Source organism: Myodes glareolus, chromosome 21 (genome assembly GCF_982192425.1).
Source record: "Myodes glareolus chromosome 21, mMyoGla1.1, whole genome shotgun sequence".
NCBI classification, from domain to species: Eukaryota; Metazoa; Chordata; class Mammalia; order Rodentia; family Cricetidae; genus Myodes; species Myodes glareolus.
Window position 1 is genome coordinate 13,330,844 of NC_142046.1, and position 19,511 is coordinate 13,350,354.

The window sequence follows — 19,511 nt, forward strand, 5'->3', positions numbered from 1 at the left end:
ACAGTTCAGTGTCACCTCCACACCCACACTCCACTAGTCCTCAACAGTCATGTCCCAACACACACACACACACACACACACACACACACACACACACACACACACTCGCTGCCAAGTACCTGGTTTGGCAGAAACCTAATGCCTGGCTTGGGAGATGGCCAGGTCCAGAGAGCAAAAGTGGTGACTGTCACTCAGCTCTCTGGGCGCTCCTAACACAGGTTGGAAATGCAGTCACTGGACCAACCGTAGAGTGCTGGGCTTATTAGCCAACTGTAACAATTTACTCAGGATTCCCAAAGTCAGAAGACCTGGCTAACACAGCCTTTCAAACACATTGAACCTCAACTGTTTTCATTCAATGCCTGGCAATGTTCTCCAACCCTCTTGGGAATGCTGCCCGGATGTCCTCCCTCATCCAGCGGATCTACAGAGGACAGATCAACGAATGCAGAAGTTGACCATTTCTCCAAGCAGCTCACAAGGTTGAAGCTCCCTCTCCTGAACACCTGAACTGGGTGGTTAAGCGCCTTGCTTAACCACTGTTACCCACTGGCCATGAAAGGACAGTCTGAGGATGGGTGTGTGTGGCTCAGTGTTAGAGCGCTGGCCTGGGCTTTCTCCCTATGGAGAGCAGTCTGCACCACAGCTGGCCCAACATGGAGACTGGAGCTAAGGAAGCCAAATAACCCAGACCCTAAGAGGACTGATACCAGGTCCAGTCAAAGGTCCCCAAGCCTAGCAACAGTCCCACCACGGAGCGGCCAGCATGGGTGCAGGCAGAGCTGGAGGAGGATGTGCTGACTTACATTACTAGCCAAGACATCCTGAAGCTTGGCAACTGGATTCCCTACAGGACCAGAAGCAGAACCGGGTGGCAGGCTGAAATCAGAGTCCTGGAAGAGAAGAGTGCAGTGTCTAAGCCCCGCCCAGCTCACCTTTCACTGGGCCCACACCATGAGGCTGTTCACTATGTAACACTCACCAGAGCTACAAGAGGGGTGACAACACACAAGAAAGGAAGTCACCTGAGTTGTCTCTGCCTACCCTGGCTGGCCCGAGTCCAGCTGGTGCCAGAAAGGTCATCTATAAAGCTTTGTAACAACCTGCCTATCCCTGACTCTGGACCAACACTCTTCCCAAAACAATGCTCAGCTATCTTTTTTTTCCTCTAGGAGGCAATCCTATTTGTCCACCTAAGCACAAAAACAAAGGAAAGAGTGAAAGTGAAGCTCACTTTCGGGTTGACTCCAAACTCAATGGGTGGTACGGGCAGCACGGAGTCCACATGAACCTCCACCCCGTTAACAGGCGGGACGACGGCCCCTTGCAGCCGCTCGGCCCCCTCCGAGCCCTTTCTGTTTTTCAGGGAGCGCTCATTGCCGATGGGTCCTGGTCTGTGCTCCTTGCTCTGTCCAGACCCCTGCTCTGAGTCCTGGGTGAGAAAGCAGAGAGGCTGAGACACACAGGCTTCCAGGTGCCCTTGGCATCAAGGAAGCCAAGACAACGAGAGGCCCCTTCTGCCCAGGCCCTGGCCCCATGTAGGGGACTTTCAGGTTACCTTGTGCTCAGACTGCTTCTGAGCTTGGTCCTTGTGGCTGTCGGCCTTGGATTCTGTCAGGCCAGGCCCGCTCATCTCCTCTGGCTTGAGTGTACCATACGGGGAACTGCGCTGTGAGGAGGTCGCGGAGGATTCCCGAGACTCAGCACTCAAGTCAACGCCACTATCTCCCTGGCTGCTCTTAAAAGCCTGCTGTGCAGAGCACAAAATGGGTTAGAGCCCTGTCCCCAAACTGCAAAGCGCAAGCATCCAGGAGGCAAGCCTGTGTGCGTGCAGCACTGGCACCCCCCACCACCACCAACACCCACCAACTCCAGTCCCGACCTGGTGACGGTGGCTGGCCCATGGCGCATGCCCAGCTTAATGAAAGCACCAACGCTACTCAAGCTCATGACCACGAGACACTGCGCGGCTGAGACAAGGCTCCCAAACGGATTTCACTCAAAGCATACAGGTGCCAGCTCAAAGGTGGCGTTCAATCCAAAATGTCTCTTCCTTGTCTCTCTGCTCAGCCAGGCACCACACAGAAACCAGAGACCAAGGCTAACGAGGATGACAAGCTAGGGACCACAGCAGGGTACCTGTAGCAGCAGCGGCACGTGGGTGATGGTGGCACTCACCTCTGAGGTGCCAGGCTCAGTGCTGCTGAAGGCAGTAACAGCTTTCCTCCACGAGTCGCTGGCTGCACCCTGCACAGGGAGGGCTGCCAAGGAGAGGAGACAGAGTCAGGACACCAGAGAGACAGGCAATCTGGAAGACACAGGCTTATGAGTTCCCTTCCACTGGTGTGGACACCCACTGAAACAACAAGCTACGGACCCACCCACTGCCCAGGTGCTCTGCACGCCCTTTGTGACTGGACCTGATCCAGGCCCTGCCGAGAGTTTCCCTCAAGAACCTTCACATGGAAACACAGAAGTGAAAAACCCAAACCTGCTCAAAATCTAATCCATTTTATACTGTTTTTGTTTTGTTTTGTTTTTTTTTGCAGGGAGTGTAGGGGGCTCCACGGAGAAGGAAAGTCGTTTTTTTTAGACAGGGTCTTCTATAGGTCTGGAACTTGCAGACCTGCCTGTCTCTGCCTCCTGAGTGCTGAGACTAAAGGTGTGCGCCCCACGCCCTTCACCTTCCTCCCTTCACCTCTCCATTGGCCCTATGCAGACATCACACTGCAGCAAAGCTGCGAGTTAGCAGCTTCTCTAAGTCTCTGAAAGGTCCAAGCAGACACAGCTCAATTCAGTCAGCCCAGACCTTTTCCAGAATCCAACCAAAGCCAGAGCCGGAGCCCAGAAAATGTCTATTCCCCCCGAAGCCACACACACAGGGGCCTGGTCTAGACAACAGCACTGCAGAGCCCTTGACCTCTCAGAAGACGACTGCTCTTCAGTCCGCTGTATGCTGCCATGCCAATCTGGCTGCTGGTGGTTTTAGGAACTTAGTGCATATGCACACTGGCGAGCCACTGGTGCCATGCTAAGCAAGGACCCTGTCACTGAGTCACACCTCTACCCACTGTTCTGTCTTTGACCGGGTAGAACACCATGTGGCATTGCTTTGCTAAATACTATAAACAAAGTTTTCACCAGGAATATGAGGATGAGTGACCTGCAGGAACTTAAGCCAGCCATTGCGGTATTTGTCCAGCCCAGAGTCAGCTATTGTTCTGTAGAGTGGGCTCTCCTAGCTCCTCTGCAAGCCACAGAAAACCTTCCAGTCAACTACAATCTTCCAGTTCACAGCAGGCCCCACTCAAAGGAGGATTTCAAGAACAACTTGATCATCTGAAATGGTTTTGCATTTTAAACGGAAAGTTCAGAAGCTCAGCTTTGAGTGGGACATAATAAACAAACAAAACTGCTTTAAGGAAAGCACACATACTTTAGTCTGAACTTTGCTCTTTTCCTCCTGTTGGAGAAAGGCATTCCCTGGCCCCCTCCTTGCCATCTGCCATCTTTCCTCTAGTTAAGGCTTGCTACTGGCTCTCCGAGTCTACTGTACTGGAGCCAGGGATGACACCTGCCCGTGACTTCTGTAGCAGCTGCCTCAGCGACTCAATCCAGGTGACGCTCAACATCAATCCCAGCTCTGCTGGGGCCACGCACGCACGCTCCAGGCTCAAAGGCGTGACTCTCGGAAACAAGCCCTGCCTTTTCTGAGCCGGGCACCCACCTCACCTTGGCTGCCGCTCTCCCATATCTCGGTGCCCAGGCTGCTGCCAGGCACGGCCACATCGCCTTGCTCCAGACACAGGCTGTTCTGCTTTTTGGCAAACCGAGGAGGAATACGTGATGAAAGGCCTCGACCTTTGACAGGGACCTAGGAAAAAAGAGGCTAATGCAGTCTAGCCTAAGACATGAGAGATGACTAATTCTCCTGGGAAAAGCGTCTTGGCTCACAGTACCACTTGAACTAGCTTGAGATGCCTGACGCTTGTCTTCAAAACCTCAAACAGGCCCAGGAGTCAGCAAGCTAGAAGGGGCATTGAAGAAAAGGTGTGCTGAGACCCGCGGACCCCGACAGGTCAGCTCTTTGTGGCTCCATCTCCTGCTGCTGTCTGAGGACAGTGGTGGCAGGGTGGGAGACAATGCGTGCCTGACTCTCTCCCTTCCTCTTCCACCCAGGCTGTCCTCTGGCCCTTGGCTCTCACCTGAGCAGCCTGTTCCTTCTTTCTTCTCTCCTCTTCCAGCAGGCGGCGCTGCTTCTTAGTCAGGACTTCAATGAAGCCTTCGCCCACCATGGAGCCCACTTCACTCTCCTCCCCAGGGCTGGACCCGCAGTTGTCAATGATGGCATCTGAACCAAAAGTCACAAGAAAGAACAGGCGAGTCATGCTCCAGGCAGCTGGTACCCAGCACATGCCTGGCTCAGAAGTTGGTGCCTATGGAAGCCTGGACAGGGCGCTCCACCCTTCTCTCGCCTAACTGCTTGGAGATATCACAAGCACAACCCAGAGGTGCTCAGGCACCACGATGGAGAAAACGGTCTTTAAAGACTCGGACTCATAGACCCAGTTCTGTTGATTTGCCAACCATGTGGCCTTGAACACACCACACAGCGGGAGCCTCAGGCACCCCCTTTAAATCGGGGAAATCACACAGATGTCAAGGGTTCGGCAAGGCTAGAAGCGTCATAAGACAGGGGTCCAAACTGTTCCGCACTTTCCCTCACTCCAAGTTCCAGAGCCTAGCCCCAACTCACTTCCATAGCCCAGGTCAAACTGCTTCCGGGCCTCTTCCTGCTGCTCACCAGCCCTCTGGGCAGCTAAGGCGGCCTCCTTCTCCGCTTTCTTACTGCTGGCTTCAGGACTATCGGAGCTGGCATGAGTGGTCCGCTCCAAGGCATAAGATGAGTGGCTGCCATTGCTGCAACCAAGGCCTCCAGGCAAGGCCTCTTCTGGAGACCTGCAAAGGAAGGGCAGCTCATGAATTCACCATCACTCAAAGGCTAGGAAAGAGAGATGAAAAAAACTTCCAATGCACAAGGCCCACACACAGACACAGCAGCTATCTAGCTCCAGTTCCTTCTGCTGAGCCGTTAAAGGTCAAGAGGGCCTGCCGACAGTACATGCTGTGTGCTGGTTCAGTTCTGTGGGCCAGGGCTCCACCCGAACAGGGGAAGGCAGCTGCCAGTATCCCCCTCCCAGCTTTCTAACCCTGCCCCCTCCACTGCATGCTGCCTTCAGGAGACTGCAGTGGGGAGAAGAGGCTGGGTAAGCGTGCCCAGGACAGGGCCAGCCTTTCGGCACAGGCTTTCTTCACTGAAGGGCTCTTGAGCACATTCATGATGCCTTGTGGGGGCTGGAGTGTGGTCATGTGAAAGAACAGACGCTTTCTTGGGTAAACTTTTTCAGGGTGTGTACACCCTAGCTGTGAAGTCTGAATTATGAGGACAGGAGGTGAAACCTCTGCACATTCCCTGGAACCTCAATCTGAGGCACTGACTGGACAGCAAGCCTGGGGCAATGGGCCAGTACCTAACAGACTACTATTCTACCCAAAAGCTTCCAGTTGGAGAACCAGGTTCATGGGCTGCAAGCAGCCTGCTCCCCTCTACTCCTGGGGGCTCCAGACCTCCCAGGCAGCAATAGGGAAGCAGGCCACTAAGGCTAAGCGCTATTTCCACATGGTCAAAAGGCGAGTGATGTCTCCTGGCCAGCTCCAACCAGGAACAAGCAGGTAGACTGGGCAGGGCTCTCCAGGCACCACACAGGCAACAGTCATCGCTGCAGGGCTGAGAATACATTCGGAGGTTGGACTGTGGGGAACAGGGTATGGGGGCACTTTGGGTTTAGTTGATCAAGCCACAACGACATCAACAATGACACACCATGGAGAAGCGGACAAGCAATGCAGGAGCAAATGATGGAGACGCTCACACACAGCGGCCAGGGCCGCCAGGCTTGGCAGGGCGTGCATGCATGGACTTGGTGCTGCAGAAACAGGACAACGACAAAGGACCCGCGATGGTGCTGGTGTGTTACCTTTTAACTTTCAGAGGCGTCCCACTCTGCTGGCTCTCGCAGCGGGGGGAAGTCTCACCCCCACCTGGCCTAACAGGCTTCTCCCCAAACCCTCCCGGCTCCAGCTTGCGGCTCTGTCTGTCAGCCAGGGGCCTCTGGCTGGAGAAGCTCCGCTTGGCCAGCTCCTTCTTCTCACCCAAACTGGCCCCTGACAGGCCACCATCCCCTTGTGCTTCAGGCTCAGTTGCAAGGCCTTCTCGCCGCTCCCTGCGCTCGCTGAAGTCGCTGCTCTCAGAGGCAGTCTCCCACTCTTCGTTGGCGTGATCAGAAGAGTTCTGGTAGGAAAGCTCTGGGGATCTGTGACCTCCAGGACCACTCTTGTCCCCAGGACAGAGTTTGGATCGGCCTGACCATTGACTTGTCAGCAGGTGCGACTCTTCCTCAGGTCCCCACAGGCCCAGGGACTCCCGCTCTTGACGGAGGCGCCGGAAGCGAGGGGGCTTGTCTTGGCGTGGTGGCCGCCTGCGACGGAAGGGCCTGTTCTCCGCATTTTCAGAATCTGCCCCGTGGTCATCTTGGAAAAAGGACCTCTTGTCCTCCATGCGGCTGTCCTCGAAGACCCTGCTGCCAAATGTGTCAGAGTGTCTGTAGGAGTCTGGGATGTAATCTCTGTCAGTGGTTCGCCGTGGGCCACATGGGTCAGAGGGGCCATATTCTTGCCAGGAACTGCCTGGGCTCCTGCTCTGCCAGTGGGGAGGCTCTTTGGCGACAAAGGTTCGGCGGCCATAGCTACAGTTGCTTAGGCGAGGTGGGAGGGCTCTCCCACAGGTACGGGGTCCCCGGCTGCGGGTGTCTAGGCCACCCTGGTCCTCTGTGTAAGTCCTGTTGGAACGCCAAGAGTCCTTCTTCAGGGGACCCTCGTCCCTTTCAAGGAGCATGCCATCATGGCCAGGCTCCAAGCCCCGCTGACGCCGCCTCTTGGGTAGCTCCTCATACTCAGAGCCCTCGCTGTGGGTCTCACTGGCGATGCGGCGCCTAGGTTTGGCTCTGGGGCAGTCTTCTGGCAGGGGGAAGTCGCGAAGGCCCCTGCCCCGGCTACTGCGCTGGCCACCACTGTACACGCTACGAGACCCAAGGACCCCTGTGCCACACAGACCACTTGTGTTGCTGCCCGCAGGCCGGCCGCCTCGGAAGGTGAACTCCCTGAAGCCACGGCCACGGCTGCGGGTCTGGCCCCGGCCCCCAAAGGCCTGCTCCTCGTCAATGAAGATCCAGTTGTTTCTCTTGGTTGGTGGAATGTCGCTGGCCTCCTTCGAGGGCCTGCTTTCCCAAGTCTTATCAACCTTTGCATCTTCATCCAGCTTGCTGGCCTCATGAGCAAACCCAGCCCGGGAAGCAGCCTTATCCTCCAGGGCAGATGAGGAGACATTGGCCAGGGCAGGGCTGTTCTCCTCATCCTCATCCTCTTCTGCCCTGCACATAGGCTCTTGGTCTACGGCCAGCTGGGAGCTCTCCTCTCCCAGGCTCTGCCTGAGCCTCTCCAGTGCCTTCTCCTTTTCTTCTACCTTCAGGGCCTTGAGGACAGGTTTCTTGATGGGTCCCGACCTCCGGGTCCTGCCCGGCTGCTCCTGGTGCTGGCTCCGGGGCTCGGGTGTCCACTCGGGCTCTGGGTTTGGCTGTTTCTTGGGGCTCCCTTCCTTCTCCCAAGAGGAAGCACGGAAGGATGGCTCCTCCCGAGGTGCCTCCAGCTCGACACTGTTGGCTGTGTCTGCAGCCTTTGGCTGGTGGCCAACATCCCAACTGCCATACTCTGGCTTTTTCTCGGCTGGGGCAAAGTCGGGCTCCAATGGGGAACACCTGAGGTTTGGGGTACGCCCCCCTGGAGCACCCACCTCCTGAACATTTTCCTGGGGTGGAAATAAAAGCTCCTGGCCTATTCTTTGAGAAGAGACACAGCTGTCAAAGTCTGCTTGGGCCTTCTTGTCAAAAGCACTCAAGTACTCGTCCCCTCTCTCCTCAAAGAGACCGCGCTGGGCGCTTATGGCCCCTGCCCTTCCGGGAGAGGCAGAGTAAGACCTTTCACTCCTGAAAAGGAACCAGAAAAATCAGTCAATGTGATTGGAGCTTGGTTCCTGGTTTCCATGCTGAACAGGGCTTAGTTTTGCTTTTGTTTTGTTTTAAAGAAAAAAAATGTTTGTTTGTTTTTTTTAAAAAAAAAGAAAGGAAAACACAAGCAAACATTTGCTCTAGCTTAAGACACGTTGCTCGGTGGCCCCTGGAGTCCGTGAGCGTGGAGATGGCAGTGGCAACTCAGGTAGACCACCCTGGAGACAGAGGAGCTGGCAATCCCCTGGAGCAATGAACAAGCTGGAGCCTGGGAGTCTGTGAGCCTGGGCCTAGGGGTGGCAGGGCTAGCTCCTGCATCCACACAGGAGGAGCCAGGCCAGATCCACTCTGAGCCCACCCTACTGCCCCTTTACCCCGTGCCAACGGTTCGACGACCACAGGGTTCTGAGCATCAGCCTGGCCATCAGGAAGAGCCACTCACACCAAGCATTCAAGCACACTGTACTCCTCTCCACCCACCCCGGGCAGTGTCTCCAGGGATAGGGCCTCTTCCTAGGGCCCTCCATGGGGACCGCAGCATCTTCCTTCAGCCGCAGAGCAGCGGGAGGAGCCAGCTCACCTGACGTGCATGTCCACGGCCAAAGTGTCGGCAGGCTTCGGGTGGGCCAGTGAGTAGCCTTTGCTCTGCAGTGCCATGTAGCCCTCTGGGCTCCATACAGGAGCTGGGTCGATGGTGGTCACTTTTCTTTCTTGGAGTGAGGGCACACAGTTTTGATCTTCAGAGCGACAGCCAGTCCCACTGAGGGACTCTTGGGGCATCATGGGCTTCATCAGTCCTGAAGAAGGCAAAGGATCAAGCTCTCTCCTCTGACAAAGTGTCTGGCAGCGACCTCCAAGCAAAGCAGAGGCAGCTGTCCCAGCACCTCATGGACACAGCAGCTACGCCTTCAGCATTCAAGTCCTCACTCTCTGACAGAGGACCCTGCGGCACACGGGCACACCACATGACCTGCTTATGGACCATGGGAGCCAATTTTGGCTCCGAGAAGAAGAATCCATTTGAGTAGGGTGGTGGTGGTGCACACCTTTAATTCCAGCACTTGAGAAACAGGGTCAGGCGGATCTTTGTGAGTTCAAGGCCAGCCTGGTCTACAGAGTAAGTTCCAGGACAGCCACAGCCTGGGCTCTTACACAGAGAAACCCAAAAGAATCCATTTGTAAGGTAATGAACAAATGGAAGTCGGATGCCATACTGGCGGGCCTGGTCAGTGGACCCACGACACTGGAGAGCTGTGTAGACAGGAGATGAGCCATACCCCGACACCTCACAAAGACAGGCCAGCCAGCACTCAGTTGATTCCGACCCTCCCAGAAGATTTAGACAGAGACTAGGCTTCACGTCCTCCTACCCCTATGGGAAGATGGACACGGACACTCTACATTTTTCATTTGCGAATTCTGGCTGTTGAGGAGGGAGAACGTGGATGAGTGGCCCGGATGGACTAGGACACAGGTAACGCGATGATGCCAGCAGCTCAGTGACGCTTCCCCAGCCTCTCCACTCTGCAGGCCCATCCTTGGCACACTCAGGACCTCCACTGCCTCTGAAACACCGCACAGAAGACAGCACAGGGGATTCCCACCCGGATGTCCATCTTAGTCTAGTCCAGGGAAAGATAAAAACACCAGCCTTAGGAATTCAGAATACAACTGCATTCTTACTTGCTTTATTAGGGTTCTGAAGGGGGCTATATTCAAATTTCTGCCTCCCAGAATGATGCAGAGATCTCTCAAAATAAGCCAAAACTGGTTGTTACTGGTTCTGAGAGGAATCCAATAAAGTTCCAGAATCTAAACCTTACCAGGTCTTGAAATTGAACTTAAAATCTAAAATGGCCAGAATGTGTATGTAATATACCTTAACTAGATACTTTGTAGAACAACCTAGGACACTAAAAAATTATATTTAAATGACTGAAAGTATAAGTGATTAAAATTTTGCTGGACAGGATGGTAAACACATGTAACTCCAGTACTCAGAGGCAGAGGCAGATCTCTGTGAGTCTGAGGCTACACTAGTCTACATAGTTAGTTCCAGGTCAAGCATGGCCAAATAGAGAGACCCCATCTTTAAAATAAAAGCTGGTGCTTGTTGCCAAGCCCAACAACCTGAGCTCAATCCCCGCAGCATCACGGTAGAAGAACTTTTGACCTTCACACGTGTGCTCCCCAAACAAGTAAGTAAATGCGAAAAAGGAAACAGAGGAAGAAAGAAAAATAAAACAATGATTTGGGAAGCACATCCTGTTTCCAAAGTATGTACAGCTGGGGCTGGAGAGGTGGCTCAGTGGTTAAGAGCACTGCCTGCTCTTCCAGAGTACCTGGTTCAATTCCAAGCCCCCACATGGTAGCTCACGCCTGTCTGTAACACACACAGTCACTAAAAGTGAAAAAGGTAGATCAGACGTAGGGGAAGAGCTACAGACAGTTCTGAAGATGGCTTCCTAGATGGCAACCTCCTTCCTATTTGTTCATTTTCATGCTCACATTCCCTTCTCTCTCCTGCTGGGAGCAAACCCAGCCTTCTCCAATGCTGGTACCTTAATGTTAAAAGTAAAATACAGGAAGGATCACCTGCATTCCCAACAGGAGGATGGCACAAAACCAGCAGTTTTGGAACAACATAGAGGGTGGGGAAACGAACACTTCAACAATACAACAAGACCAAAGACAAGGGGAAGACCTAAGAAACAAAAATGAGAGTAGCAGAGGAGATATATTGTCATTTTGCCTGCATGTATGTATGTATGTATGCATGCATGCATGCATGAATGAACATACGTATATGGATGCTTGCCTGGTACTGCAGTTAAGGCAGTTATGAGCTGCCATGTGCATGTTGGGAACTGAAAGAGCAGCAAATGCTCTTAACTGCTGGTCCATCTCTCCAGCCCACAAACAGCAAAATTTTTTTCTTTTTTTTAAACTGTTTTTTTTAAATTTATTTATTATGTATACAATATTCTGTCTGTGTGTTTGCCTGCAGGCCAGAAGAGGGCACCAGACCTCATTACAGATGGTTGTGAGCCACCATGTGGTTGCTGGGAATTGAACTCAGGACCTTGGGAAGAGCAGGCAATGCTCTTAACCGCTGAGCCATCTCTCCAGCCCCCCTTTTTTTTTCTTTTTAATGAGGGTAGCAATTGAGACAGGAGATCTCATCATGTAGTTCTGTCTGTCCTGGATCTCACTCTGTAGACTAGGTTGGCTTCGAAGTCAGAGACATGCCTGTACCTGTCACCAGGTGCTGGGATTAAAGGTGTATACCATCACAACCAACTTACCAATAAACCTAAAAGAACCAGCCTTAGCAATTAAAAACTACAGACTATCAGAGTGAGCATTCTCAGCCACACAGGAAAGGATTTCCAGAAGTCACAGCAAAAGTCAAGAACAAAAGGTGTGAAATAGTGAAGAAACCTATAATAATTGCTTTACTTCTAGACAAAGGAGCAAAGACAGGAAACACAACCAAGTATCTGGTGCTACACACTGACAGAAAAAAGGGGGATAATTCCTTTCCGTGTGCTGCCAGATACACGTAGCGAAAACTGCCGGTTAGCTGGATAAGGTGGCCCCAGCCGGTAATTTCAGCACACAGGAAGCTGACCCGAGCGAGAGGACTTCCATGAATGTAAGGCCAGCCTGAGCTACAAGTCAGAGACTAAGTCTCAAGAACAAGCAAAATAGCAGTTTGGTGGCTCACACCTTTAATCCCAGCACTGAGAGGCAGAGATAGGTTGATCTCTGTGAGTTGGAGGTCAGCCTGGGCTACAGAGTACATTCAAGACTAGAGGGCTACAAAGTGAGAAAATAAAAAACACCAAAAAAACAAACAAGTACTGGTGGCTTATAAGGACTTCACATAGCCACAACCACACTGGGATTTCTCTCTCTCCCTCCCTCCCTCTCTCTTTCACTCATTCGGTGCTAGAAATGAACTCAGGTCCCCCTGAATACTAAAATAATGAGCTCTACTATGTTAAACTTCAAACCCTGAGTCAAACAATTCTAACACCCATCAGTACCCAATCAAAGGGAGTTTAATACACTAATGATATGGGTATTTGTACAAGACAACTGCCAAGTGCAATTTCAGGGACTACTTCAATATGACTAGACAGATATTGAGACGACTTAACAGTCCAGCCGGCACTATGTACTACCTGGTAAACAGCTTGCTGCTGAGAAGGTCATGCAATGTAGAAACACTATGAAGTTCCTATTATAAGTAAGGAACAATGAACAAATGGGTATCTAACAGTATTACAAAGAATGATACAGGAAGACAAAGAGTTGATGAAACCCCAAATCAGGTTAATAGAGAAAATACAAAAGCAAGGATGCAAAGAGGGTTTGGGCACAGATTTGAGAGCAATTCAGGCAACTAACAACGTGCAAGTGCCTAACTCATGCCGACAATTGTGTTTGTTTGAAGACAGAGTCTCAACACATAGCCCAGGCTAGTCTGAACCTCGGCACCTTCCTGTCTCCTCAGTCTCACAAGTGCTGAAATTATAGGCACGTCCCCATCCACATACAGGTCCCAGTAACGTTTTGACAGGAGCAAAATTGTATCTTTAACTTTGTAAAACTCAAAAACAACCAAATGACCTGACACAGGCCAGACTGGATTCAGTGTGTCTACCTCTCCTGGTGCCTTCCCCTCACGCTCTGGTCACTTGTGTCCTGTGCTCACCTGAAGGATGCAGAGCTGAGGGATAGAAGTCCACAGGTGTCCGCGTGGGTGTGATGCGTGGATCCATGTAGGAAGGCATCATCATCCAGCGTGGGTCGAAGCCCAGCATCTGTGGGTGGTGTGGGTAGAAGGTGCGCTGGGGGTGGGAAGGTGGGGGGTACACCGGCTGCCAGTGCTGCATCTTGTATAGCTGCTCCTAGGGAGAAGACACACAGTGAACAGGGGTAGGGCACACATACGCCCTCATGGGACAGCCCTCCAGCTCTCCATGAGGGGCACAGGGAGGCCCCTAACGAGCCGGGTGGTAGGGGGCACACACTTAGTCCCAGCATTCAGATCTCTGAGTTCAAAGCTGAGGGCAGCCTGGTCTACAGAGTTACTCAGAGAAACCCTGTTGTGGCAGAAGGTCAAAATGAAGACTGTCCCAGGCTGAGGTCCCTCTGAACTGGATGGTGTTGGTGTCAGTACTAAGGACCATGCATTTGTGCATCCCCAGACTAGGGTTATAGTTTGAATGAACATTTCCCAGACCAGACCCAATGCCCGACCAGGGACATGGCCATTTCTTCTTTCTGCAGCCACCACTATACACCACACATTTGTGGTTCCAAGCTCCCCTGCTTTCTTCCTGCCAGCCTGACCCCACATGGGTAACACACCCCACTCTCTGCTTCAGTCCCGCGGGCCCTTGGACTAGGACGCTCCTCTCTGAACCTCCAGCACAGGCACATCCCGCTGGAAGGCAGCCGCCAGACCTGACCAGGACTATCCTGCACTCCCACGACTCCTGATCCTTTTGCTGCTCTCATGGTAGCTGGCTGGTTCGAGGCTGTCTCCCTAACTAAATCCTAAGAGGCGGTGTATATGCTTAGCTTGCACAGAACTGTGATCTAAGGTATCTGAAGAGATAAACACAAACCATCTGGGACTATTCAGCAATGAGACCCTCACGCCACCCACCAGACACCTCCCATGCTGCCATCTCCATGAGCTCTCTGCCGCGGTATAATCCTTCTGTACACCGTGAAAATGTGCTGCTCTCACTGGTAATAAGAAATGACTAATCAATAGCTAGGCATGATTTTCGGGACAGAAACAATGCTGGGACGAAGGGCGGAGTCTGAGTGAGGAGTCTTGAGCCAGACCGAAAAGGGCAACAAGGAAGTTCATAAATAGACCAGGTAAATGAGTCTTGGGGCAGCAGACAGATGAACAGAAATGGGTTAACTAACACCGTAAGAGCTAAACAAGCCTAAGTTATCAGCTGAGCTTTCTCAATTAGTAAGACGTCTTCATGTGTTTATTGGGAAGCTGGCAAGTGGGACAGAAAAGTCCACCTACATATGGCGCCCAACACCCAGGGACGTATATCCACATAAGGACTGAAAAAACCTAAAAAAAGTTTACTTCTCCAAGGCAGGCCCATTTAAAACCAGTTTTAGATAAAAACATTACACATCCAACAGTGGGCTTCCAAGTTAACACCCCTATCATCACAGTTTCCAAGAGACACAGCTCACACATCAAAAGGGACAATCTTCCTTTGTATGCTGGGTACTGAAAATTGACCTGAGATCTCATTCACGCTGGGCAAGTTCTACCACTGAGACACAGCCCAGACTCAGTGATTACTACTCTCCAAGGAACTCAACTAACTGCCGTGGACACTCTGGCAGAGGAGACCACCAGGATATGGGGACTGCTGTGATTTTAGCCACGGCCACATCGTCTCCAGAGAAAAATGCAGGTCACTCTGAAGGTTTCAGAAGACCAATATGGGCAATGCTTCTGACCTGCTCATGGGCATCATTGACAAAACCCTGCTGAGGCAGGCTGACGAGTGGCAGTCAGCTGAGGGTGGGAGCCCTACAAGACGGACATCCTTAATCCAAAGCTGGTGACCCTGTCCAGTAACTCCCAAGACTCTGGAAATCTCAGAAGCCTCAGTATAACTAACACGGTCAGAGGGGTGCTCTGAGTGAAGACTCCCCCTGCACCAAATGAAACTCAGAGAGTACACCATTCCAGTGCATGCACAGACCTCTACCAACGGGGAGACTGTACAATTCTAGCATCTGTGATGGTGACTGTGGCTCTAAGAGTACCGCTGTTTCTCTAACTGAAGGTGAGTGGGGAGAACACACACTCCGTGGTCATGTCCATTGGATTACCTGCTGCTGCTGCTGCTGCTGCTGCTGTTGCTGACGCTGGAAACGAGGAGGAAGGGACTTCTGATACTTGCTGAACTCTTGTGCTGGGGACTCAGCCTCCCTGGCTTCTTCTTCGCTACTGCTGCTGCTGCCGCTGCTGCTGCCCCGAGCCACTGCAGGGGGTGTTGCAGGTGTCTCTTCTAAGAACATGGTGGGCGCTTCTTGGACAGGGAATTCTGGGGAGCCTAGGGAACAGGCAGGCAAAGGAACGTCACAGTGAGCCCCCAGAAGCTTGGCCAACTGTGTGGTGAACAGCAAGAGCTCCTGTCTCTGCCCCACAAACTCCACTGAAGACCATTCACGAACCCAGGCCCAGCTGCTTGCATCAAGTGTTCCTTGGGCACCAGACTGTGGGTTTCCCCCCTCAGTAGCCCAGTAGGAAGGTTCTACCCCCACCAGAAATCACCAGGTGAGGATGCTGAGTCAGCTCAGAACTGTATACAATGTGGTGAAGCAGGATGCAGGACTCCAAAAAGGGAGAAAGCGGGTCCTTGATTCAGGGACCCTAGAGACAAAATGAAACAGCAACCACAGGCTGCCACCTGAGCCCTTTCCTCAACCGCCTTGCCCAATACTGTCTATGAGCACTGACAGCAGCCGTGGCCTCTCCTCAGGGCTCGTGTGAGGATTCAGTGTCATCAAGCATACACCGTTCCGCCAACAGGGCCTGATTGACAGTATGTTCAAAGCCGTGTCGGCACGACCACCTCACCTCCATAAGCACCAAAACCCACAGTCTCCACTCGAGGGGTAAAACACTGACATCACAGGACAACTGCACTTCCCTGACACCAGAGGGCACCGGCAGCTTCAACTGCCGAGCACCTCTACACACATGGAAGATATTTCTAGGGGCTGAAACCAACAGGCGGCATCTCCTAACAAGAGTCAATCTGAGCAGACACAGCTTTCCTGGAGAAGATCTCAGGCCTGCTGCTCGTGACAAGGACTGCTCGCTGCTCCACTGCAGTCACACCAGCCACTTCTTCTGGACTGTTACTGCCAGAGAAATGTATTCCAACATTTGGAAAGACCCCCTCATTTCCTGTCAAACAATGTTCTCCATTGTCACAAGTTCTCAATCATGTCTGGCTGCGCAGCACACAACGTGAGAGCAGCTGAAATGACAAGATCGCGTCTCTGCGCCACAAGTTTCAAGGAGGGCACCTGGCGTATGTCCTCCATGCTGGCGGGCAGGCAAACTAACAGAACTAAACCTGCATCCCCTCTGAGAGGAGCCAGTGCCCTTAAACCTCTGCTGCCATGTCTCCAGACCCCACACTTTGAATGTATGTACCTGTGTGTTCATGCACACATACATACACACGTCACTTCCAGCTCTACCCCCCCTTCCGCCACCGCTGCCAGACACAGCAGCAGTCTTCTTTACCTGCTGAGTCACCTGGCCAAGACACTTACCCAACTAATTTAAAAAGCTGAGACGGAACTGACAAGAAGGCGAGCAGGTAAACGCGCCTAGCGCGCAAGCCTGAAGACCTGAGTTCAACTCTCTGAACCCATGTAAAATGGGAAGGAGAAAATCAGGACAAAGTCACCCGCTGACCTTCACATACATTCTTTGTGGCGCTCACACACATGCACATGGACATGCACGCAAGTACATATACAGACACAGTAAAAAAATTAAGAGTGAAAGAAAAAAAGCTGAGTTGGGACTAGATAAAACCCAGATAAATACCTAAGAGACTCTGTGTGTGTTTGTGTGCACGCGTGCACGCGCATGTAAGTATGCTTAAGTGTTTGAAAGTCTCTGTATGTATCCAAATGTCCTGGTAGAATGTGCTTTTTGCTCAGGTTTTGCTACTTCATCGCCAGTGAGGTAAACATGACAATATAGGGACAGTAGATGGTTCACCACTGTGGGACAGGGCGTCCTCTCACCTTTGCGGACAATAGGGCCGTTCTCCTGTGGGGAAGCCTTCTCGATGCTAGGGGACCGGGGCACCTCCTTCTCCAGTGGCTTTGGGGCCTCGCTGGCCTTTTGGGCCTGCTTGCACTTCTGGTCCAGCTGCTTGAGTTTGGCGGCACAGGCCGCCAGCCTCTCCTCCCGGGCCCGGCGCTCTTCCTCCTCCCTACGCTTTCGGGCCCTCTCCACAGCCTCCGACATCTCTGACTGGATGAACTTCTGCCGTGGGGGTGGCTTGTCCTCTTTGTCCTCAGCGGACTGCTGACGGAACATGCTGCCCATTGTGGGCTTCTGCCAAAAGGAGGGAATGAGGTTAGGGTCAGAAGCCTGAGACAATGGCTGCTTCCCTCCCACTGAGACTGACACGAGGGGAACAGAAATGGACTCTCTGGTCTGCAAGGACCACAGGGGGCCCCCACCATGAGGCGATGTAACCCCAACACTGTGACTTCAAATCGAGGCTTCTCCATTAATGATAAGTCATGACAACAAACGCCTCTTTTGGATAGTTTCTCCACCCCTGGGTCTCCTGCAGCATGTTGAGGGTGCCCTGGAGATGTCCCCTTAGTCGGCAGGGAGTGACCAACGCTGCCGCATGCACAGAGCGGCAGAAATCACTGAAAGGGAGCTGATTACCAACTAAGGATACATGGAAGCGTAGATACACCCCTCATCCTATTCAAAGTTTCGAGGATGCATGTAAGTGCATGCGCAGACACACCCTCTCCTCCTACTCACGGGACGGAGGACTCACTTTTCTTTCACTCTGCGACTAGACATCTGTCCGGGCTTTGGAAATGGCTTCCCACTACTGACCATTCCACAGCTTCCCTGATAAGTCACCTGATCCTTAGAAATTAACCTTTGTTCTGTAGAACTTTAAGACAATTCTGAAGCCATTTCTGACAACTCTCAGTACTTCCCCTCCTTCCCTGGGAACCAAGGATATAACATGCACGTACTGAGATGTTGGGAACTTTCCATCTTCGTGAATAGGGGCAAGATAACCCTTTGGTGTTGACTCAGTTACTGATGTTTTGACTTAGTCCCTGGGAAGGGGCAAAGTGACCCTCAGAAGTTTCTCTTTACCTCATCTGATCTGGCAACCGCTCTCCAGCCAATTACTGCTAATAGCCCTTTTGAATAAGCCAATCATAATACAGGGGGAGGTACTGCCAGGAGGGGAGGCACAATGTCTGTTTCACTTGTGTCTCTGGAGCCTGCACAGTGCCAGGCACACAGGGAGGACAGGAGGGAAAGCCTGTCCACTGCATTCACCGAGGGATGGGAGCCAAAAACATGTTTCCCAAGAGAACTCCAAACAATGCCTTTCTCTTCCCCAGCCTTTGTTTGCTCACAGGTAACTGGGTGTGTCAGCTGCTGGAGAGTCCCGGAGTCTGTGTGGGTGGCCAGAGCCCAGCAGCATGCAAGGCCATATAACATGAGCAGAGGCTTGGTTTGGAACAACCATAGGACAGGGCATGCAAACTCGGGGTGCTGTAGAGTGAAGCTGACACCTGTGAGGGCTGGGGAGGCCACCTGTGCAATAGGAAGTGCTTACACACAGCAGCCAACCAATCAGTATCAGCGACATGACTTCCGTGGAGGGGGGGGTTAATAAATAAGTAGTGAAGGTCTGAGGGGATCTGTAGACCAGTGGGAGGACCCAGATCTGAATTCCAGAATCCATGCAAAAGTCACATGAGTGTATGAACCCCAGAGCTCCCACAGGGAGGTGGGATCCAGAAACAGGAGAAGCCTGGTAAACTCAACAGAAAAACAATGACCCTGTTGTAAAAGGGTGGAAAGCATAGATGGACACCAAAGGTACCCTGACTACCACAGGCATCTGGTGGGAACTTGTGCTCCTGAACAGGCACGTGTGCACACACACGCATGCACCCACGCACGCACTCATGTATGCTCGCACCGTGTCTAAGTATTTCCCACCACCCAAAGGAACCAAGAGTTCCTAGGAGAATGACCTGGGACAGCAGAGGACCTGGACCTAGAAAAGTTTTGAAGGAGTTATTCTTCAGAAAGTAGGGAAAATCTCAAAGTAAGATAAGAAACAAGAACCCACAACGGGGAAGTGAAATCAAAGATAATGTCATCCTCACACCAGATGATGTGAGAATACCAACGCAGAAATGAAGGAATAAACTCAAAGTACGATGACTGGGGGCCAGCGAGATGGCTCAGCAGGTAAAGGTGTTTGCTGCACAAGCCTGCTGATCAGAGTTCAATCCCCAGGACTTGCATAAAGGTGGAAATAAAGAACTGACTCCACGAAATGTCCTCTGTCCTCTGTCCTCCACGCACATACTCCCATATCACATACACAGACACACGCCAAGTTTTAAGTATGATGACTACTAGGCTAGTCAGTCTGTTTCTGCCCACAATTCTCGGCAATCACAGCAGAAGAAAAAGACTGCTCGGTGTAAGCCTTGGCAACATCGCCAGCATTAACTAAGAGATCAAAGTGCCAGTCACTAGAGCCAGGAGGGGTCCACAAAAAACAGTCCAGA

General features: G+C 52.2%; 1 protein-coding gene across 8 annotated transcripts in view; it reads right to left on the bottom strand.

Moving 5' to 3' along the window:
• Prrc2b (proline rich coiled-coil 2B) overlaps positions 1 to 19,511 on the bottom strand; it is an 81,745-nt gene that overhangs the window by 12,750 nt on the left and 49,484 nt on the right. For 4 of the 8 annotated variants that reach the window (XM_085681372.2, XM_085681373.2, XM_085681368.2 and 1 more), the window contains exons 12-23: positions 16,956 to 17,271; positions 15,015 to 15,238; positions 12,844 to 13,039; positions 8,704 to 8,920; positions 6,039 to 8,102; positions 4,757 to 4,959; positions 4,206 to 4,351; positions 3,733 to 3,874; positions 2,179 to 2,261; positions 1,559 to 1,750; positions 1,235 to 1,432; positions 807 to 893 (exon numbers count right to left, since the gene is read on the bottom strand). In XM_085681372.2, the coding sequence (XP_085537498.1) occupies positions 807 to 893; positions 1,235 to 1,432; positions 1,559 to 1,750; positions 2,179 to 2,261; positions 3,733 to 3,874; positions 4,206 to 4,351; positions 4,757 to 4,959; positions 6,039 to 8,102; positions 8,704 to 8,920; positions 12,844 to 13,039; positions 15,015 to 15,238; positions 16,956 to 17,271 (4,068 nt within the window). The remainder of the gene's footprint in view (positions 1 to 806; positions 894 to 1,234; positions 1,433 to 1,558; positions 1,751 to 2,178; positions 2,262 to 3,732; positions 3,875 to 4,205; positions 4,352 to 4,756; positions 4,960 to 6,038; positions 8,103 to 8,703; positions 8,921 to 12,843; positions 13,040 to 15,014; positions 15,239 to 16,955; positions 17,272 to 19,511) is intronic. The other 4 variants (XM_085681374.2, XM_085681370.2, XM_085681371.2 and 1 more) reach the window with 3 other exon arrangements.